Source organism: Galeopterus variegatus, unplaced genomic scaffold (assembly GCF_000696425.1).
Source record: "Galeopterus variegatus unplaced genomic scaffold, G_variegatus-3.0.2 Scaffold6237, whole genome shotgun sequence".
Classification (NCBI taxonomy): Eukaryota; Metazoa; Chordata; class Mammalia; order Dermoptera; family Cynocephalidae; genus Galeopterus; species Galeopterus variegatus.
Window position 1 is genome coordinate 61849 of NW_007732348.1, and position 24451 is coordinate 86299.

The 24451-nt window shown below is 39.8% G+C and overlaps 1 protein-coding gene across 1 annotated transcript in view; it reads right to left on the reverse strand.

The window, feature by feature from the left end:
* LOC103606040 (transcription initiation factor TFIID subunit 2) overlaps positions 1–24451 on the reverse strand; it is a gene marked incomplete at its 3' end in the record, with an annotated part of 83717 nt that overhangs the window by 58184 nt on the left and 1082 nt on the right. The window contains exons 2-3 of the mRNA XM_008590638.1: positions 23968–24022; positions 7586–7746 (exon numbers count right to left, since the gene is read on the reverse strand). Coding sequence (XP_008588860.1) covers positions 7586–7746; positions 23968–24022 — 216 coding nt within the window. The remainder of the gene's footprint in view (positions 1–7585; positions 7747–23967; positions 24023–24451) is intronic.

Genomic DNA, 24451 nt, shown 5'->3' on the forward strand with positions numbered 1-24451 from the left:
GTCTCCTTGCCAGTCGACCTCACAATAAAACTTTTTTTCTCACAAAAATCAGTGCTATGGTATTGGCTTCTGTGCACACTGGGCAAAAAACCCTTGCTCGGTAACAATTTTGGTAACCACGAAGGGACAAAGTCCTTGTGACCATCTCCTTGAGGCACCATAACCTTCCAGTGAGAGGTGGGTCTTCACTCACCCACCCAAAAGTGGCCACCTAAACAGGTTTTGTCTAGAGGCTTAGCTGTAAGATCCCTATTTTCCTGCCATGATGATGCAGGCCCCCTTGGAACTTGTTCAACATTTGTGGGAAGAAATTGTTCAGGTCTGGGTTTGGTTTGGAAGGCGTCTATCGGTTTGGTAAATTCCTTGCATGCGAAAGCACATGACAGTTTTCCCCGTCTTTTCTCTTGGTTTTGACTAATTTGAGAGCCACGGTTCAACTTCCATAAGGAAGCGTTGGTCCGGCTTTTGCTCTAAAAGTCTTAGGTTGGTGTCAGGGAAGAATAGATGGGAAATAAGAAATTCTACTCATAGAGGTTCTCATGATTTGTTTACCAATAATCAGTCTGGGTTTATAAGTATGTGTTGATGTTTGTCTATCCGTGCCTGCTGCCTTCTTAGCAGACCCTGAAGGAATTGTTGGTGGCAGCCAGGCAGGCCTAACTCAAGGCAGCTGTCCATTCTACTTGGTCCAGACCACTTGAGCATCCACCGCCTGATTACTTACTGGATGTCAATCCTCCCACCTTGAGTGAATAAAAGGTGTCTGGTGCAGGCAAGGATAAGTGTGAGCCTTGTAAGGTTGCCCCCACTGAGTGGATCATACTCAGGGTCCAGAACATAGTAGCAGACACTTGTACTAGGTTTGTGTTAGTCCTGCCCAGTATGTTTAATATGATTAACTGAGACTAGATTCTTTGGTGACTGCAACAAAACCACTCTGATCTAGGAGAGTCATAGAACTCCAAAGATAAGAGACATTGCTCCTTCCAGTACTTGGAGAAACTTTCAGACGACTGAGAGTCTAGCAGAGGTGTTGAGATTTTTATTCGAGACATGCAGCAGTTTCATAGGGACTCCCACCAGAAGAACATACCCTCCCTTGCTGCGTCAGATGGAACTGTAAATCATGCGGGGGGTTCGGGGAGGGGGCACAGAAGGGTTTGGTCTTCCAGGACCCAAGCAACCCAGCACCCCTTGGTGTTTGGGACCACCCTTGACACACAAAAGTTGACTGAAAGAGATGCATATGACACCACACTAACAGATTCAAAACACCGTCCCCAGAAATGAAGGCTTTTGTGTTAGTCACCTTAGAAGAAAGTTCTCCTAAAATCATGGGAAATACAAGCAGTATCCAAAAGCTGCACCCTCCAGAATTGGGCAATATGTAGTTATGAGCCAATGAAAAGAAAGAAGATAATTTTCTTCTGTAATACCACTTGGCACCAGTATTTGTTAGAATCAGATAAGAAATGGCCTAAAAATGGATTTTTGAATTACAATAACATTTGCAATTAGACTTGTTCTGTAAAAAGAAGGAAAAATGGGATGAGGTCCTATGTGTACAAGCTTTCATGTTTTGTTACAGAATGAGAGTTTACAAAGGAAATGAGAGATCACGGTTCAGAGGGAGGAACTGCTGAAAAAGCAAGTTCTGCCTGAATCAGGGTAGGAGGAGGACCTGTCATGCCTCTCTACCCCACATAATAGGGATGCTCCCAAGGCTACTAGCCCAAACTTAGGACCTACCATATCAGAGGGTCAACAGAGAATGGCCTCCCCTTCCCACACCCATCAAGGTAACCTTGATTGGGATGACATTCAGGATCTTGTAAGTACCTTCCTCAGCCCAGAGGAGAATAGATGGTATTAGAAAGGGCTCATCAAGAGGCTGAGTGACTACATGAATTGCACCCCAGTGATTGATCTGACTGATGCTCCAGCAGCAAATGCTGTTCCTTGAGTTGAACAGGGTTGGATCTCAAATGAACCTAGGGACCGAGCAAGGTTAGATCATTATAAAGTGTGTTTAGTTGCAAGTATGTGGAGAGGGATCCTTCAGCCCAGAAACTTAGGCAGAGTCCTGGAGGTACAGCCAGGATTTGGGAAGGATCCTTGTATCTTCCTGGAATTAGAGTGGCCTCTAAAAGAGGCTCCGTAATCGAGCCTCTATGAGAAGTTATATGGGAATTATACTGCTGTCTTGATAACTTTCAAGTGGTTTTGGTAAAGAAAGTTAAAAAAAGAAAGAGAATAACTTGTGTATGAGGGAATTTTGTGTGGTCAAAATCATAAGGGAAAAAGAAAAGTAAAGAATGGTCCTAAAGCATAACAACCGGATTGATCCAGAATGGGAAGAGGAAAAGTATAGGACAAAACTGAAAGGTTTGAGAAAGTCAGAAGGTTTGAGGAAACTGTAGAATGTTTGTGAAAGATGAATCTTGTAAAAGGAACTTTATGCAATTCCTACAAATATGGTCATACCATTGGACTGGGTGAGAATTCACAGAACTTTATTAAAGAAACTGATTAATTCCATAAAACTGCTAACACAACATTAGACAGAACAAGAATTAACTGAATACCAAAGAAATTCTTTGACAGGCTTCTATGCAAAGCCAACCATTACTAAAATTGTTAAGATTTTCAATTTGAATGAAATGCATAAGATATGTCCAAGTCAACTTCCCTATGATAATCTATTTAATAAACCATCACACACCTGATTCAGAGAAACAAAACTGGCATCAAGAGAATGAAAATCCAACGTGGGCATGAATTCACAAAGGGCCTGGATGGCCGCCTTGTCCACTACAGATCTTTAAGCTTCCACTGTTAAAAGCAATTCATTATAAAAACACCCTCCACAACCCGTCACAAAAAAGGCAACATCATCCAATTATGAAAAAGTATTGGTGAGGTGACTGTTCTAAAGTTGTCAAAATTGTTCATAATTAATAATTGGTTTGTCAAACCCATAACTCTGGGGAGACAGCAGAAACTTCAGGACCATTGGAACATTTATAGATGGACTTCATTTATAGATGGAACATATATAGATGGAACATATACAGATGGGTATATCTGTAATCATTAGCATGTTTTCTGATTGAATAGAGGATTTCCCATGTAAGAAAGATGATGTTATAACAGTAGCTAAGAAATTATTAGAAGACATGTTTCCTTTATGAGGCATCTCTGGAGAAATTTCCAATAATGAAGGTACTTGTTTTACTGGACAGATTATAAAGCTTCAGTACATTATGCCAGAGTCTATTCCCATCACATGAAAAGGAGTTAGGCCATGGTTCCATCACACCCAAGTAGACTCCCTTCCTACTATTAATCCGGATCCTCTTTGGTCTCTTCTTAATCCCCAAACAGGGCACATCCTCCACAGAGCAGAAGAAGCCATCAGCAGACCCATCCCAACAACTGGACAGTTGGTGCAACCTAATGCTGATTTCTCCAAACCTGAATACTCCTGAGAACCTGCCAAAGACGTGAAATCACTTTTCAAGAAAAAGCACTAAGATAAATAATGTGTGAATTTCCCATCCCATTTTATAGTTATGAAACTTTCTTGTATAGTTTATCTTGTGTCTTGTAATTGATGGTTTTGTATATAGATAATGGCCACTCTTACTCTTACCCTCAAAGTAACGATCTTTTTGGGAGTGGGATTCATAAGACTCACCCAGTAATGGAAGGATAACTCCATGATAAGAATGTCTCACGCCTGGTTAAGTTGGGAAAACTTACTCTTTTTAACCTCTCCCATAGAGGGCCCAGTAACAGTTTCAGGAGACACATGCACCAATACCAAAGCCTATAACCACAGCTTAAATAAATAAAACATTACTAATAGCATAGTAAATGGCACTCGGTTCTTAGCCCCACTCTCTCTACACTCTGTCAAACAAAAGTGCAACAGTAACCATGTGGGTTATATTGATTCTAGCTCACGGAAAAATAAGAAATCAAAACTCACTGTGTATCTTAAGGGAACAGCAATATCTTTATGAATGTAAAATGAATCAGACCTCCTGGACAATACCCAATACTGACCCCTGGTTTGCCAATCTTTACCAACAGTATTCCTCAAAGGACAAAAATCAATTTCTATAACATGAGGGGAATCATGTGTGCACCTAGGTAATACATCTTTGCTGTGAGCAAAGGACCAACCCTGGGCTTACCCATGCCTTGATAGTTTGAGAATGGGAAAAGTCTGCTTATTAGGGAATTTGATTACTCCTATTTCCTTCCACAATTCCAGTGAAACCCAGCATTGGACTAGTTTCTTAAAACTTTTTTCTAGAATTAAAAAATCTTATTTACCCACATATCAGGAAGATGGAGCAGAATATTTTTCTAAGCAAACCATATTACTTTGGTGGGTACAGCAACCCATGAACACATGGTCAGGAACCTTTCTCCCACTTTAGGGATGCTTGCCAAGGAGACTGCACTGGTACTAGCAGCCCAACAAGAGGGAATTAATTCTCTTACAAAGATAGTATTAGACAACAGAATAGCACTAGACTATATACTAGCTGAACAAGAAGGTGTTTGTGCTATAGTTAACACATCTTGCTGTGTTTATATATAATAATTAAAATTTGGATGAATAAAATAGGTAGAAATGCTTTTTAGTCTCTTATCTAAATGTTTCCTTTCCTTACATCCCTCTACAGTTCAAAGCAGCTGAATTTCAACCAATGTAAGCATACTCTTTCTATCAAAAATAGTAGGACCTGACACATTAACTTTAAACAGATAAGAAAAAATGTGAAGTAGTACATTACTTCTTTGAGTATTAGGACATTCTTGTAGGCATCAAAGATCAAATTTTACCATTGAATTTCAATTCTCATTTTTAAATTTCAAAACTGTTATAGTTAATTTCTGTTTTAGCTTTATTGGAAACTTCATTGGTTCATTAAAGGACAGTTATTTGAGAAACATGAAAGAAAACAGAAGTGTCTGGGAACATGCTATAAAGACCTTATCTATCTGCCTTTCCCAAAATTTGCTTTAAAAATAATGTCATCCATGAGAGACCTTTTTCATATGCAACTACCAAGAAAAGTAACATTTCTTCTGAATAACTGGTGTGTTTGTGTCTTGTGTCTTATGAATCTTATAAACAATACTGCTTCCGAAATTTGCTTTAAAAATAATGTCATCCATGAGAGACCTTTTTCATATGCAACTACCAAGAAAAGTAACATTTTTTCTGAATAACTGGTGTGTTTGTGTCTTGTGTCTTATGAATCTTATAAACAATACTGCTTCCCTCTTTGCTATGGAAACCGTAAATATTAGAACCAAATCTGTAGTTTTCCTCTGGGAATTGTGCAGTAAATTAACAGTGGGTACCCACCGTCCTATACTTGTTTAATCCTTCATGCTAATTTCATTAGCTATTTTTAAAAACTTTTGTCTAATAAAACTCTCAAACCAATTTCAAATATTTTTTTTGAACAAGTCAGAGAATAGATAAACACCAGCAAAAATAACAGATGTCATCTCTCTTAGAGAGTAACCAAGATTCTAGAGCAAGGGAAAAAAACATGGGTAGTTAGCCAAGCATTTACTAAGTGACCATGGCCAACAGAGCTCTGGTTGTAGCTAGACAGAAAATTTTAAATATATTCTCTTTCCCAATTTCCTAACCTAACCTTTGAAAAGATTCCCCTTTATGACTTCCTTTTCTTTATTTGTAACACTAAAAGTGATGAGGCACCTTCCATATATCACTAGAAAAAAATTTTAGGGGATATCATCAAAATAAACATAGCAAAGTAAAGCTAGATTCCTTACCAGACTAGGAGCCTACTCTTCCTGTCACTGCACTGTAACAGATTATCTTGAGACTTGGGCAGCAGCAACAAATTACTAATAAAGCATACATGCAAATACTGTGTGTTCTGTAACAGGCAGATGGACAGACTTCTTACCCTATTACCAAATGCGAGGTTCTAGGATGGATAGTGTAGATAATCTGAGCCTCTGGCAAAGGCAATGGGTCCCTTATTTGCACTTTTACAGGTGTCTTTTCCATTCATTAGTGGTATAAACTTACTACTTCAAAGGCAAATAAATGGTTTTTGTTTTTTTCCTAAGGGAAAAGGCATGCAGACGGTTATGTAATAAGTCTTTTTATATCAGCTCTGTAAGTGTGGCTGTAAAAGCAATGTAATTTCAAAAACTCATCTTTGTGAAATGGGAAGTTACAGAAGCAATTCAGGAATTCTGTGAATTTTTCCAACAGCATTTATTTCCTCTCTGAGTGCAAAAGATTCTAAACTAATGATTTTGGGATCAAAAATGTATCTAAAGATAAGCCTCCCTTTCAACCCTCGCATTCCCTTATGGCACTTGTTCTTAAGCTTCCCCCTGTATCAGCATGACCTGGTGGGCTTGTTAAAATACAATTTGAAGGACCCCAACCCCAGTTTCTGATTCAGGAGCTCTGGGGTAATGCACGGGAATTTGCAGTTCTAACAAGCTCCCAGGTGACACTGATGCTGCTTATCTGGGAAAGCATTTTGAGAACTGCAACCTTAAAGAATTATTATACATCTAATTAGTTAAAATATCATCTTGACTAAAAAGAGTTTATGATCAAGGTTTGACATCCTACCCCAAAACAATAAGAATCACAGAAATAATATAACCCAATGCTATCAAAGCTCTGAAAAAATAAGTGCCCTCAAATGTAGTTGACGGTATTTAAATTAATATAAATCATACTGGGGTACAATCAAGTGAAACACTAAGAAGAGCCATAAGAATGATAAGGAATCCTATTTGCCTAAGGAAATAATTCAAAGGGGAAAGAAAAGTTAACTGTGCCAAAAAATTCAGTCAACATTACTTATGACTGCAAAAGCTGGAAATTATACAAATGATAAACAACTGGAGAATAATCATGCAAACTGCAGTATACTGAGTAAATGAAGTATTACCTGACCGTAAAAATGACAAATTGTGAAATAATTTTGTGCAAAATAAGGATTAAATGGAAAAACAGAACATAAAACTGATCACAATATTTATTTACTAATAAAAATAAGTAGCCTAAATAGATGCAATCTTTATTTAAGGTGAAGAAATGAGACATTTTAGACACAATATTTTTACAAGATATTTTAAAGCAGTCAAAATATTTTACAGAATTATTTTAAAGTAGTCTCTAGTCTATAGATTACGGTGACCATCTAGCCCATTGAAAATTACTTTTAATATTTATGAATAGTTAAAAAAATTACAAGCAGGAAAATGGCTAAGAAAATCTATTTCAAATTCCCAAATAATACTTCTGTAAAACAGTACTATGAAAAAGGGAAATTTAATAACTTACTATGTTGGACAGAGCTAGCTAGCAAAATCACTTGAATCAAATGTGTAGAGTGGTAAAAGCAACAGAAATTATAATTTAAAAAATAATTATAACTTAAAAAATGGGGATCTACAGTCTAATAATAATCTAAGAAAAACTGTTGAAAAAAATAAATCCACTCATTAAAAAAACATCAAAAACTGTTAGAAATATCAACTTTTAAAGTATATAACTTACTGTTTTGATTCACTGTGACAAACTTCCAAAGTGGGATCATTATAAATAAAAGCAGCCTCTAAATCATTGATCCTTACTCGGTATATTCTACACTGTTTGCTGTTCAACTTGATTCTATTTAAGTTTGCAACCGTAGGAAATATAGTCAGTTCCACAAATCCCTGTAAAGATAAAGAATAACAACTTCATTATAAAGATTGGTATGTTTTAGAACATATTTGGTTTTTACAACTATACACATACTACACTCCAGAGATAAAATCTCAAATAGCTACATACATACAAGCACTCTCCAAGTATCTTAATTTCAGACATGACTGTCCTCGTGGACTGAATGGGCTGTGAAGTGATTCCCATTCACTACCAGTGAAAATTAGGCCATCTGTTAGTAAAAAAAATAAAAATTAAAATAAAAAGACTCACTACTTTCAAATAGAATTTCTAGACAGACTGGAGGAGGAGAGAAAGGGAAGTGGGGGAAAAGGAGAAGGAAGGGGAGGAAGAGGAGAAGGGGAAAGAAAAAAATGACAGAGCAGAAAGTGAATCAAAACCAGGAGGATGACGAGTGAAAGAACAGGGCACAAAAAAAGGGGTAAAAAAACAACTATCAAAGCTAACAAGTATCGGGCCGGCCTGGTGGCGCACTGCTACAGTGCGCCGCTTGGGAGCGCGGGGGCGCCCCCGCGCTCCCAAGCGGCGCACTGTAGCAGTGCGCCACCCGGCCGGCCCGATACTTGTTAGCTTTTTTTTTTTTTCCTTTTTGTCTTTTTCCGTGTCCGGCAACGGATCGCAACCCTCAGTGTCGCGCCCGTACCGGACCGGGACCGGCAACGGGATCGCAACCCTCGGTGTTGCGGCCGGGCTGTATGTGGGATCCGAACCCTCGGCGGGAGCGCCACCGCGCTCCCCAGCGGCGCCCCCTAGCAGGGCGGCCCCAGGCCGGGCCCGGCCTGGGGCCGCCCTGCTAGGGGGCGCCGCTGGGGAGCGCGGTGGCGCTCCCGCCGAGGGTTCGGATCCCACATACAGCCCGGCCGCAACACCGAGGGTTGCGATCCCGTTGCCGGTCCCGGTCCGGTACGGGCGCGACACTGAGGGTTGCGATCCGTTGCCGGACACGGAAAAAGACAAAAAGGAAAAAAAAAAAAAGCTAACAAGTATGAGTCTCTGCTCATGGGAGGTAAATCAGGAAATGCGAAGTGGCAAGAAACAAGTATAAGGGAAACTCAGACAAGCAGGGAAAATATATTACTATAACCAGGAGCAGCAGTTACTTCAGAGTGCTGGATGATTTCTTACCAAGTAGTCCAGAGGCCATACTCATATGTACCATGTTAGCTGTGTGGTATGCAATCTATCTGAAGTATATACCCAGAACATGAGAGACAGCTAAATACCCTGACCACCCATCACCCTCTTGTATTGAATCAAATAGGAAAAACAAACAGATGAAATGTGGAATATATATCTACTGATTTTAATATTCTGGGTACTCAAACTTGAAACATGGGAGTGAATAAAACAGTAACATTTCAAGAGCTGCGAAGTGAACAGGAAAATTTCAGAGTATGCAACAGGAATACCTAACATGAAATTCAAGCAATAACCACAGAGAACTGGATTATGACAGCTACTACCACATGTCAAACATTACACTAGATGCTTTCGTATGGTCTTTCTAATACTAATACCATCTCTAAGAGATAAGTACTACTTCGCACCTTTCACAGAGAGGCTCTAAGAAATAAGTACTACTTTTAAAGGGTAAAAAAAAGAAAGTTTTGACCTTTTACAGATATGTTAAGATAATTTTATCATTAATGAGTAGAGAAATGTGATTCAAACACATCTAAATGATCCTAATTGATTCCACTATGCCATTACTTAAAACAAGGGTTTTAAATAACATGCAAGAATTTATTTTAAATAAACTTCAGCCCAACTGCTCAAATGCCTAGAAATTCTGCAGCCCTTTGCTTCCGATTTCCAAATAAGAGGAGAGCAATACTTAAATTAGACCATCTGCACAGATCTATGTGGTAGCAACACAGAGCAAAGAGCAAAAGCCAAAATACTGTTGATGATAACTATGTTTAAAGGTATAAACTGAGCAACTGAAGGCAGGAAGAACAAAATTCTCTTTAATTAGCACTTCATTTACCCAATAAATCATAAAACAGCTGAAAGACAGCAAGTAGAACCAAGACAATGTCAAAAGTGAATTAGAAAAGACAAGACTATGGCAAGTGCTGTAAACAGCTATTTGGATGGGACATAAGAACAGGATTTGGCTTTCTAAACTAAGTTTAACAATAATACAATAATGAATGGAGTGTATATCATGAAAATAGGGAAAGCCCAAATCCCCTTGTATCATCAGGTCCCTGACACCATCTAGACCTCTAACCCATATCTGCCTGCAACAGCCCCATTAGCCTTGACAAGCCTCCAACCCTTGTCATCCTTAGCCACTGGAATAACTGCAACCTTCCAGGTTATCTAACCTGTTACTTACTCTTATTTCCTTCTTGCTTGCTCTCTCCCCACCATTTCACTTCTAGGCACCCTCCTATAGCCCCCATTCCATTCTAAATAACCTCCCTGTGCCTTTCAACCTTTCCGAAAACTCTCTCTTTATCTTATAGCCTTAAATTATCTCCTGAATTATCTCCTGAATCCCTCTAGACAAGAAGCTACTTATTCTCTCATTCACTGTAAATTAGGATGTGGGAAAAGAGGCATTCTCCTAGTTTCCACTGCTACTTCTAGGCCACTTATAGGATTTTCTATGGCATACCCTATAAGAGCAAGGGCGGTATAGTGTTATAGTAAAATGCATGTACTTCAGAGGTAGATTCTCTGTATTCAAATCCCAGCTCCACTACTCAGTAACTGTGTGATCCTGGGGTACTCCAGCTCTCTGTGCTTCAGTTTCCTCATCTGCAAAACAGGAATAATGACACTACAAACTTTTTAGTGTAATTATGACAATTGAGCAATTTACTACATGGAAAGCACTTAAAATCACAGCTTGTATCTAGCATATGCCTGATAGGGTTTGGAAGAGCTGGTTGTTTAAAAAGGCCCTGGCATCTCATCTCATCCTTTCCTCTCCCTCTCATCCTCTCCCCTCCCCTCCCCCCACTTCCTCTCCCTTCCTCTCGCCATGTGATCTGCTTGTTCCCACCAGCTAGCGCTTTCCGCCATGAGCAGAAGCAGCCTGACACCTGGGCCAGATACAGCTGTCCCAGAATTGTAAGCCAAATAAACCCCTGTTCTTTATAAATTACGCAGTCTCAGGTATTCTGTTACAGCAACACAAAAAACAGACTAATACAATGCCTAATAAATGTTTTTATTATTCTTTTCTACTTTTCCTTTGTGTTCATGCTATCCAGGCACATTATCCTTTCTGCCTCTTCATTAATGTCTACCAAATCCCCCAACATTCACCAAAGGCTCATACTCTTCCTGTCTAACAAATCTCTGCCATCACTCTTACATTGTTTGAATGTAGGTATATCAGATAATCTGATAACACAGCCTCAAATTTGCTTGACCTCAATTCCTACAATCTTCACTTCCATTCCAGGACAGCAATCAAGATCACAACCTGAAAGACATCTCATCACTGATCTGATGCTGACATTATAAACTTGGATGTCCACAATGCCTACCCTGTGGCCTCTCTCCTTATTTCTCTCCCAGTCCTCCTGTTCCTTGACCTCCTCCAGTTTCTTACAACAGTCTTTCCTGGTACTTCTAGGGTTACTTTCTTCTCTGTTCACCCTAGACCCTTAACTCCAACCACTCTTCTGCCAACTACCAATTCTCTAGCTATTCTACTACATGTTTTTCCTCCTTCTTTCCTCTTGTCTAAGAATGATCCTTCCATTGGTCCTCTAGAGGCCATCACCCATGGTATCCTCAGAAATCTCACTCTATCTCACTCTCCTATTTCCTTTCTGTAGAATTTTTCCCTGTGCTTATAAACATACTTAAGACTCACATACCTTTTTAAAGAAAATTTAGATCTTTATCACCCTCAAATGAATCAATATTTGCCCTCTTTCTCCCATACCTTCAAAGTAAAGTTCTTCCTTGGCTTCTATGGCCCAAGTGTCTTTTGGTTCTTGTCTTACCATTCTGGCCACTCCTCAGTTTCCCCAATTTTCGTATTCTCCAGATTATTTTTCCTTGATCCTCATCTCCTGCTAGACACTCTGAGATTTTCCACATCCTTCATGACCAACTGAATACTAAACACTCCCAAATCTCTATCTCCATGCTACTGTTCTTCTTTAACTGCACATACAAGCAGCCAGTTACCCACTGTTCATCTCAATATAATAACCCAACAGTGCATAAAATATAACATTTTCTAATCTGACCTACAAATCTTTCCTCCTAAACTTGCTTCTTCTCATAATATCCATACATAGAAAATGGAAGAACCACCTGCCCAATCACCCAAACTGAACATATTAAATGCTCTATAAATGTGTGTTGAGTGATACAGGAGAAAACTAACCAAAAATACTTAAAGTTTTACTAGAAAGAAAAATGAACAAAAAAAAAAAAAAGAATTTAAAAATAGGTACTACAAAGGAATACAGATGTATGGGACAGAAGTAACCAAGATTAGATGTGATATCAAGGATTCTCAGAAGCTACAGAGATTACAAAAGGTATTGAAGTGCCACTCAACTATGTAGGTCAGGGTTTTCAACCTCGGCACTGCTGACATTTTGGGCTGGATAGTTTTTGTTATGGGGGGGCTGTCTTGTGCACTGTAGGATGTTTAGCAGTATCCCTGGTCCTGGTCTCTACCCACTAGATGCCAGTAGCACCTTCTACTCTCCAAGTTGAGACTACCAAAAATGTCTCCAGACATTGCCAAATACCCCCTTGGGGACAAAATCATGCCCAAGTAAAAAACAATGGATTAAATAGTAAAATTACTTTGAACTTCTTGGACTTTCTTTCGAATCTTTCGTTCTTTTACCGGGACCTTGTGTCATCTGTTATTTCCTCTCTTTAGCACCTCTACTAGTGAATAATTGACTGATACATGAATTAATCTTTCTCTCCACCCTGCCTGGCTCTTTCTTCTCCTTCTTTAGTATGCTCTGACCATTACCCACACCCCCACACACACCAAAAAAATAAAAAACACTTCCCTTGACTTGCATCCCTCTTTTTATGCTTCCTGTCTCCTTTTCTTCTGCTGCTTCCTCACCTCCATTAATTCCTTTTTTTTTTTTTGGCAGCTAGCCAGTTCAGGGATACAAGTAAGTGAGCTAACCAGCCAGTCTCCCTCCATTAATTCTTTAACTACTTATTCTGGTTTCTCCCAAACACCTTGTAGTGGATTGAATTATGCCCCCCCAAAGCTCCCTGAAGCTTGAATTGTGTCCCCAAGTTTTATGTATTAGAAACTTAGCCCCCACGGTGACTGTTAAGAGGGTGGGAAATCCTATCATGGTAATTGAAAGGTGGAGCCTTGAAGAGGTGATTAGATTGTAGGACCAAGCAGTAATGAATGGATTAAAAATGGTGGTCAGGGGCATGAGTCTGAGGGCTTTAAAAGAAGAGAAGAGTCTCTCTCTCTCTCTCTGCTCTGTTTCCACCATCTTGTAATGTGAGATGCCTGAGTCACTGTCGCCACCACCAAATGTACTTTGGACCTCCCAGCCTCAGAAACTGTAAGCAATAAGTTTCGTTTTTTCTTTATAAATTACCCAGTTCCATCTATTCTGTTACAGCAACACAAAACGGACTAATACACACCCTAATGAAGTTGCTCCCACTAATGTCATCAATGATCTTTAAATTATCAAAACCATCAGCCTCATAAATTTTAATCCTATTTTCTCTTTCTGCAGTATTGCATAATATTGATTACTCCCTTCTGATTAAAATTCTTTCCTTCACTCATTCAATAAATATTTTTTGAGTATCTGGTACTGTTCTAGGAATTACAGCACTGATCAAGACAAAGAAAATCCCTTCTCTCCTAAAACTTATAGATAATAAACAAGTAAATGAAGACAATTTTTTTTTAAAAAGTGTAAAGTTATTAAAAAATACAGCAATGTGATAGTGTATAGGAGTCATTCTAGATTGTGTAGACTCTGAGAGGTAACATTTGAGCTAAGACCAGAATGTTATGAAAGAGCTAGCCACTTGAAGACATGGAGAGAAAGTGTTCCAGTTAGAGGGGACAAGGACAAAAACAAGTACAAAATCCCTTGCTTTACAGGATATCACTGATTCCTAGTTCTCCTACCTCTCAAACCCCTCTTTCTCAGTCTCTTTCATGGCACTCCCCCATCTTCAACACCTCTAAGTGTTACCCAGTGTTATCATCAGCCCTGTATTTTTCTTCCATTTATACTCTACCCCTAAGAGATTACATCTATCCCCTGGCTTAAGCCATGAATGCATCTCCCTCTCCAGGCACTACTCTCTTTAGTCTCTACTTCTTTCATCCACTCATTCATTTAAAAACATATTTATTAAGCACCATTCTAGACACTGAGAATTGAAGATCAAAGGAGACAGAGAAAGTCTATGCTTTCATAAAGCTTATAGACTAGGGGAAGAAACAGATAATGAAAAAACAATTACATAATATCAGGTATAACATCAGTCCATCCAACTAGACATTACATAATAAAATCCAAAACTTCTTTACCATGACCCACAGGCCCTATACTATCTAGCCCTGGCCTACTCCTCTGACCTCATCTCCTTCTACTCTTCATCTCTTTCTCTCTTCTAGTCATCATGGCCTTCTGACTGTTCATGGAAGAACGTACTAATATAATTTCACTTCAAGGAGATGACTAGTAATATATGATTAGTCATATCAACGTAGGAGATAAGAGTAATGGAGAAGACGCTATTTTAAATTGCCTGGTCAAAAAGGCTTCTCAGAGCAAATGACACCTGAACAGTGACCTGAATAAAGTGAGTGACAAAACATAGATATGAGGGAAAATGTTCCAGGCAAAAGGAAGCTCAAGTGCAAAAATCTTGAAGTGGAAATGAGTTCAGTATGTTCAAGCAATAGCCAGGCCAGTGTAGATAGTGAAGTAAGAGAAGGGAAGAATAGAAATGAGATGAAAGAAATAGGCCAGGGCCACACTGTGTAGGACCTTGTAGGCTATGGTTAAGATTTTTGGATGTTATTATAAGTGTGATGTCTGTTTGAATGTACTGCAGATATCTCAAACTCAAAATGTTTAAACTCATAATTTTTTTTCCACAAGACTGTTGCCTTCGTATTCTCTCTAATTACAGACATTATCATCTGAGACTTTGGACCACATGAATGCGGCTCCTTGCCTTTTGGCTGGATTGTGTCAACCAATCAGCATATCAGACAGCAAGAAGTAAGGTCTATCAGGATATTTACTCCCCCAGCACCAGCACCATCTCTACCAGGCTTCAGGCTGGCAACAGCTACATTCCTGTATGAAAAGCCACAGCACTTGTGGCAGCCCTAAACAGAGGCCTTCCAAGTTCTAGTAACCATTCCTCTCCCCTTGCTTTTTCAAGACTAAAAGTAATAATGGTTCCTAGATATTCATAGCCCAAAGAGACTATGATAGATCCCTTTGGCTTCTCTCATCCATTTTTGTGATCAGTCACTTCATTAAACTCTTAGTTTTGAGTATGGTTACTTGTTAATACCAGGACCCAACTGATAAGAGTAACCGGGGACCAAAAAGGCCCCAGGAAACAAATGCTCAAAATGGGATTTTGAGATTGGGAACTCAAATTACATATTTAAGTAGTCAGAAAATTCCTAGAGACAGAAAATGAGACAACAGCAATCACTGGCATGTAATGACATCACAGTTACTCAAATTATCACCAGTGATGGAAGGGACGAAGTGCCAGTAGAGAGTAAAGCACTGGAGATCAAGTAACTGTGGTACTTAGTCACAGTGATGGTGACAGTCATTACAAAGACTGAGTTGGTGGCTGACTACTTTTGATAGCTGGGGGGTAAATAAATGTACCCAAAGAAAAGATAAAAGAAAGGTCTTAGAATACAGTTGGAAAACCAGAAAAGCCCTATGGCATCTTTAAAGAGTTCTTTATATTCTGTAGTTGAGAGCAGATATAGTTGAGAATCAAGCCAAGGGCCTGACTATAAAGGCACTACTGCAGAAAAGAAGTGCCAATAAAGTAAGAACAGAGGCAGAGAAGGAGTGGCACTCAAAAAAAAGGAAATTTGGGCAGACACAGATGAGGGTAACTATGAATCCCCAAATCCTCCCCAAACTACTACTCCCTCCCCCAACAAAACCAGTCCTCCCCTTATAAAAATCCTTCAATTACCTCACCCAGGGCTGTAGCCTCACAAGGGGATGCAGACTCTTCTCGGGACCAACTGATACCATCCCTTATTGCTTCTAGGTCCACACCAAGTGTTAGATCCCAGTATTGCCCAGAAAGATGGAGCCTTCTCTAGGAGAAAATAGTCTATGTACCAACAAGTTGCAGATCTTCCCAATACGTACTATCATGAATCTGGTGAACATACAGGAGTAGATTCTAAGAGTGTCAGAGCAAGTAGAATAAAATATAAAACTAAAGAGGGCCTCATTTATCAATATGGAATTCAGGATTTAATACAGGCTTGACGGTAAGCTATAGTTATTGAGGCTGGAATGCTAGAACTTCTCTGACATAGTGTAGTAGTCTCAGCATCATCTAGGGAGATGTTAGAAATGCAAAATTTCAGACCACACCTGATACTTACTGAAGCAGAAACTGTGCGGCTGGGGCCCAGTAATCTGTGTTTTGATAAAGCCCTTCAGGTCATGTGATACCTGTTAAAGTTCAAGAACCACCCACTGTAGAGGAAGGAGTCCAACAGCTCAAGGAGATAAAAACGTTGGCTCTATTACATATAACTGTTCAGTCACCCTCTAACCATTCTTCCTGTGAGGGCCCAGGGGAAATTCCTTCCAACAGGGCATGAAGAAATATATTGGTAAGGGGGAATAGCAATCTTAAAATATTCTTCATGGCTGTCCTCTGTGACCCTGAGATGAAGGGTAGGAGATGAATACTGCAATGAAGTTGGGTTCCTCACCTCAATGGGAATACGGGGATCCTGACATAGTAATGAACAGATATTACTGCTTCACCATCAGAAACAAGGTGGGCACAACTTCTCAAAATAAGCAATGGGGACATACTGGTAAACAGTGTTTTGAACCACAGGGGATCTGCTATGGTCCAAATGTTTATCCCCTCCAAAGCTCATGTGGAAGCTTAATTCCCCACGTGGCAGTGTTGAGAAATAGGGTCATTGGGAGGTGACTGGATCATAAGGGCTATGCCCTCATAAATGGCTTAACCCATTCATGGATTAACAGATTAATGGGTTAATGGATGAGTGGGTTATCACAGGAGTGGCACTGGTGGCTTTATTAAGAAGAGGAAGAAAGCACAATAGAATGTTCTTCCTTCTTGCCATGTGATACTCTCATCCACCTCAGGACTCTGCCAAGAGTATCCACCAAGAAAGCCCTCATCAGATGCTGTCTCTTGACCTTGGACTTCCCAGCCTCCAAAAGTATAAGAAATAAATTTCTTTTCTTCATAAATTACCCAGTTTCTGGTATTCTGTTATAAGTAACAGAAAACTAATACGGTATCCTAAAGAATGAAAGCTATAGGCAGTTTATGATGGTGTTGCTCAATAAATATAAATGGAAAAATTCTAGGTCTAGTGGGCAGAAACTTAACTCAAGGTGCGGCAGTGGAGATTTATGATCTCTTTTCCAGTTCATGGACCTACACAATCCCAGAACAGAGACCACTGAGTGAGTGGGAGACTAGGTCCCTATCACACAGTCTCAGAACTTTATCTTCCAAGCCTGCCCCAAAGGTACCAGCAACAATTTGCCCAGGTTCCCATCTGTTCTGGAAAAAGGAAAATCTAGACCTTCATGGAGTTACTACATCTTGTTTCTAAACTAACACTAATACCTGGAGTCCCACAACATTATCACAGCCCACTAGTCAGACTAGAAGTTTCCAAAGGTCAAGTAATAAATGGGGTCATGGCCCAAGTCTGTCAAAATTGGACTAGTGCTTACTTTCTCAGTCCCAGAACATACACTATAGTCAACACTTGAACCAACATGAGGATCAGGGACAATGACCCAGCATAGTTGAAAAATTCCACTTATAACATCAACATCCCTGTCCCCCACATCCCATCGTGGCTGTGCCACACTTCCCACCCTGAGACCCAAGGGGGTAGGGATGGGAGAATTAAGTAGTAGTCAAGTAGATAAGTACTTAACTACGGTCATCTCTTGGTATCCATGGGGGGTTGGCCCTGTGGAACCAGTAGATAAGAAAAGTGGGCCCTCGGTATAGTGGGTTCCACGTCCTGTAAACAGTGTATTTTTGATCTGCTGTTGGTTAAATTCGAGGATGCAGAGCTGGAAGATAGGGAGGGCTGACTATATTTATTGAAAAAAATCTGCATATAAGTGGACACATGCAGTTCAAACCCGTGTTGTTCACTGGTCAACTGGATATACTTTAGTAATTGGCATAAATCCCTATATTGGTACCCTATCCAATCAAATGAGGGCTACTATAGTAGAAGAGCTAAAGTAGACACCACTGCACTATCCATTTCTCTACTCAAACTTGGTAAACCAAAGCAACTAGACATCCCTTGGGAAACTACAGAGATTAGAACCCCAAAAGATTTGAAAGATGCCTACCACATCTTCATTTAACTCAATTATTTGGCCAGTGCAAAAGTCAAGCACGTTTTGGAGAATGATGGTGAATTATGACAAACTTGCAAATCACAACTCTGATTACAGATATGATCATTTTACTACAGCAAATCAAACAACTCTTGGTAACTGGTATGGCAGCTAATTATCAAGCAAATGTTTTTTTCCTAATTCTTATCAAAGGAAAGAAAAGATCAGAAGCAGGTTGCCACAAAGACAGCAGAATTCCTTTAATGTCATATGAGAATTGTGTCAACTCTCCTTCTTAATCAAAACATAGTCCAAAGCCCTTTGATTGCAGAATAGCCAACACAGAATTATACTAGTACATTATATTAATGACATTATGCTAACTAGAGCTGGTGAGAAGGGAACAGCAAGTTCTCTTAATGCTTTAGTATAAAAATACATGAACGGTGGAAGATGAGAGTTAAATCCCATCAAAGTTTAGGGGTCTGTCACATCAATAAAGTTTCCAGGGTTCCAGTGGTCTAAAGCAGATAAACATATCTCTTCTAAAGTGAAAGTTAAGTTGCTTCACCTTGCACTGCCCACCATGGTGAGAAAAAAACAAAAAAAGAGGCACAAAACCTTGGTGGGCTTCTTTAGATCTTGGAGGCAATATATACATCTGGATATACTGCTTACTAGGCAAAGCAACCTATAAGATTGTCAGCTTTGAGTGGAGTCCAGAGCAAGAAAGGGTTCTTTTCTGTCATTCAAGCAAGTGGGGTCCAGAGCAAGAAAGAGTCCAGGCTGTAGTTCAAGCTGCTCTGTCACTTGGGCCTTATGACCCAGCAGATCCCATGGTACTGGAACTGTTCATGGTTGAGTTACTTTATAGACTTTGGTTTTCTTGAGAAGGACAATGTAAATTCCTGGAGTCTGGGTGTCAGACAATGCTAATTCTGCCAACAACTATTTTCCATTTGAAAAGCAACTATGGGTTTGTTACTAGACCCTGTAGTAGAGACTGAAGTCATGACCATGGGACTCCCCAAAACTATGTTACCTAAAATGCCCATCAGGAACTGAACCTTATATGAAGTTCTGAAAAGTAAAACTGTATATGGGGCCGGCCCAGTGGCGCACTGCTATAGTGCGCCGCTTGGGAAGCGCGGCAGCGCTCCCGCCAAGGGTTCGGATCCCACATACAGACCGGTTCCCGCTCACTGGCTGAGCGAGGCGGTGAGCGAGGCGTGGGGGCAACACCGAGGGTTGCGATCCCGTTGCTGGTCCCGGTCTGGTACGGGGGCGACACTGAGGGTTGCGATCCGTTGCCGGACACGGAAAAAGACAAAAAAAAAGGAAAAAAAAAAAACTTATATGAACAGCAGCTTTCCACTTTTAAGTGGAAACACAACTAGACTAGGCCCAAGGAGGTTCTTAAAGCACAAGCAGACAGCATGAGCAGGTGCCTAGGAATCCAATGTACTTGTTCCCAGTGCTTCTCCACCTCTCCCTTGATCTACACCTATGGCCTCATGGAGAGTTCCTTATGATTGGTTAACACAACAGAACAAAACACAAGCCTGAATTATGAATAAGTCTGCAGAGGATGCTAGCACCAATTGGAAGTGGACAGTAGTTACATCAGAGTCCCACTGAAGGGTGGCCTTGAAAGACAGTAGAAGAAAATTCTTACAGTAGGCAGAACTTTGGAAAATACTTTTGGCTGTGTATTCGTTGTAGAAGTAGAGATGACCTAAATTCTACACTGACCCATGGGAGTTACTAATGGATGGCCACCTGGTTAGGGGCGTGAAAAGAACAAGATTAAAAGATTGAAAATAAGAAAGATGGTAGGAGAGATGTATTAATGGATTTCTGAGAATAGGTACAATGTTAAAATACTCAGGTTTCAAATAAATGACCACCAGAGAGCACCCACCATATAGGAGGCCCTCAGAGATCATATGGCAAGATTAGCTATCTAGTACATAACAGACTCTTTCCCTAGCCACCCTGGTGATTGCTCAATGGGCCCATGTACAAAGTGGTCATGGTGGGAAGAATGGAGGCTATGCACGAGCCCAACAATATGGTCTTCCCTACACAAGATTGATCTGGCTACCACCACTGCTGAGTGCCCACCTGCCAATAACAGAGGTCAAGAGCAAGCTTCCAATACGGTACCCTCCCAGGAGGGACTAGTTAGTCACTTGGTGAAAGAATGATTACATTAGACAGCGCACATCATGGAGGGGGACAGTGATTGCTCCTTACAAGAACAGACACAAATTCTAGATAGGTTTTCCTTCCCTATCCAAACTATACTAACAGAAAGCTTACATATCATCATATCACATACATGCCCCCAACCAAGTACATAGGTAAGTGTGGCAGTGGGCTCTAACACACAATATGTTTGTTTTATTTTGTGCCCTATCATCCAGAAGTTGCCACGGTCAAATGCTGAAGGATCAGTTACAGCACCAACTGAGAGACCTTCAACCAGATGCTGTCTCAAATTAGTGGCCAATATATAGGTTTCACTTTCCATAGCCAAAAGAGAACTGGGAACCAAGAGGCAAAAGTTGGAGTGACTGTTCTCACTACTGCACCAAAACAGCCACTGAAGGAATTTTCACCTCCTGTCCATGTGACCTTAGGTTCAATGTGTTTGGAGACCTTAGTGCCCAAAGAAATAATGCATCCACTAGGGCACATAGCCAATGGTTCCATTTAATCAGAAGCTGAGACTGCCCCATGACCACTCTGGGATCCTCACGCCAATGAACCAAAAGGCAAAGAAAGGGGTTCTATACTGGCTAGAATGACTAATCTCAATTACCAAACAGGAAATTGAAGCTTTGCTATGCAATAAGGACGAGAATTATGTCTGGAATCTAAAGGATTCACTGGGATACCTCTTAGATCCCCCTTGACCAAAACCCTAGTCAGTGGAAAACTGCAACAACCCAACAAAGACAGGAGGATGTAGATCCTATAGGAATGAAGGTCTAGGACATCCCACCATAACATTGGCAGAAGGAAAGGGAAACATGAAACAGGTGGAGGAATACAGCAAAGTAACATGGTACTTCAAAGAGTTTGTGAAAAAATAGACATAAAAGATAATATGAATCTTTCCATGAACTTTTTGAAGACCCCCTTGTATATCAACTTTGGCCTTGCTACCAGCTAAAGAAAGCAGGGGCTACAGCAATTAAGTTTACATTGTCTCTTTGACCCACTTTTCTCTCCACTATCTTCAATGAAAGACATTGGTGGTAGCTAATATTTTAGGTGGAAGTAGGGCTAAACTGTCATCTCCCACACTAATACAATAGCTCAGAGAATGGCAAACTCTTTCTTGAAGGACCAGATAGCAAGTACTTCAGGCTTTGTAGGCCACACAGTATCTGTCTCAGCTACTCAACTGTGCCACTGCAGCTCCAACGCAGCCACTGACAATGCATAAATGAATGGTCATGGCTGTGTTTAAATAACAGTTTATGTACAAAAACAGGTAGTCAGCCATTGCTAACTCCTTCAATAACTGACAAGACCTCATAAGTGCCTCATGTTAAGAACACTAGATTTTCGTCTCAACAAAAGACAAGACAAGATGTGTTGTAATAAAAGGGTTAGACTGTTCTGGATATTCTCCTTTCGCCCCTCCTGATTTGTTCTCAACCTACTCTATGCCCTGGCAGTTACATTAACTGGGCTCTGCCTCTCCAGAAGGTTGGGTTGGTCAAATGGGAGGTATAAGGAAGAAAGTGAAGGGCTGGCCCGTGGCTCACTTGGGAGAGTGTGATGCTGATAACACCAAGGCCACAGGTTCAGATCCCTATATAGCGATGGCCAGTTAGCTCACTTCGGAGAACGTGGTGCTGACAACACCAAGTCAAGGGTTAAGATCCCCTTACCAGTCATCTTTTTTTTTTTTTTTAAAAAAAAAAAGGACAAAACTGAAGAGCAGAAGGAAAGTGAGCTCATTATATTCATTCCCCCAGGTTCCTCTCTCGCAGGTCACAGGTAGGCAGTAGCTTCATTCTTTTACTAAAGATCACAGCTCCAGTAAGGTGAATCCTTCCTCCAGCTACAATAGGTTCTAGTAACTTCTCCCTACTTTTATTCTTTCAGGCCTAGAAGTGCTAACTGTGCCTCACTGTTGCTGGGTCTAGGTATTATTCCACCTCCTGTTGGCGTCTCTTAACTGTTTGTTCTAAATAGCCCCTTCACTAATTGATGTCAATTAATTTGTACACTGTGCCATTTGTTTCCTGCCAGGATCCTAACCCATTCACCATCCAACTAATTTTTCCAATAGGAAACTTAAAAGTCATCCACATCTCCTTTCTAGCATTCCTGAAAACAATCATCTGCAACTCCTTTCTATTATTTCCTCACAGATAGGGAGGTGGAGGGGAGAATAATAGAAAGGAGATGTAGATGACTCTTAGGTCTTCCTTGCTTAAAAATGGCTCCGTAACTTGCTAACTTTAGGCCCTTAGGAAAATAACTTAACCTAAGCTGCCTCATTTATAAAATCAGGATTAAAATATTATCTAATTCATGGGGTTATTGTGAACATTAACTGAGTCAATACACATAAAACTTAGAAGAGTATCTTACATATATAAGGACTCAGTAAACATGCACTATAATTCAATCATGTCAACTCTATTCCTACTCCATTTTCACTAATGCTATCTTCATTCAGGGCTTCATCCTTTCTCCCCTAGATTACTGCGGTAACCTCTTAACTAGACTCCCTAACTCTCATATCTTTTCTACCCAATTTATACAACATGATATACCTAAAGTATCCTACCAAGAAATACAAGGTAAATAATCATCATCTGTGAGGAATACTGCAAGAGAAATTCCATAAATGAGGAGACTAAACTTAATGAATCTTTTAGGATCCTTACAAATCTAAGATTCTATGATATTTATGTAAATGTTACACTTTTCTACCTATACAGCTCATCCTAAGTAAACATTTACATAACATGGGTAACAAGTCTGAGATGGAAGTTGATACCATCACTCAAAGAAAATCAGCTCTCCTTAAGAGTTTAGTTTACTTAATAGAGGTGCCCCTGACCGAGTAAATTAAGTACTTGGGTTTTCCGGGATTTTCCTAGAATGGATTATATCAGCAATCCATACATCTACATGGGGGAGGGGGGGGTGCACGGAACGGGGGAAGTGTTACTAGATCTCAAATACTCTAAAACTTCCCTACAAAGACGAACCTCCTAAACCAGAGCAGACAAGAATCAGAAAACAAAAACAGCCTCTCAGAAGCCAAGTCAAGTCAGTGAGTGTACTGATAATCGTAATCGATTTTTTCATAGAAGAAATCTCACTATGGGTTTTTTTCTTGTTTCATGCACAATTTTAAATGCTTGACTATATAGGCTTTCATATATCACAACAGATTACAGGATATAAAATTTTTATCAGGAAATAGAAAAAAAAGAAAAGGAGAATTGAGGAGGCAATGGGTACACTAGAAGGATCATGAAACTTGGAATCCTACAGACCTGAATTCTAATTCTTAACTAATCTTGAAACACAATTATCTGAAGAGTATAAAGAAAGGGTGGAATTGTTACCATTTACAGTTGTTGAGAATAAACTTACCACAACAGATTTTCTCTGGAAATTTATGTTGTTGATGCAGACGACCTGATGGGTTGTATATTAAAAAATATTCGATTAAAATAAAGAAAAAATAATTTCTATTATTAAATGAAAGCATAATTCTACCCAAGTACAAATAAGGACTATGTGCTAAGTAGCTCAAAATCACAAGTCAATATTTCATTTTAAAACTCTACAAACTGGAAAAACCTACTTGTTTTAAATCTTAACAGCAGGCACGAAACATTTCTTTTGACAGAAATACAATTTAGTACTTTAAGAAAAGAGTTCATTAACCTGCAAGGTGTATTAAATCTGCTGAATAACACTGTCTTTCAAAACATTTTCACCCTTCAAACACAATTTCCATCAAAGTGAGAGAATTCTAGATTCCCACTAGGTTTCCCAGGCCCGCCAACTCACAGCTTCAAGCAATCACAAGATATAATGAAAGCAAAACCAAGAGAAAGGAGATCAAAAGATA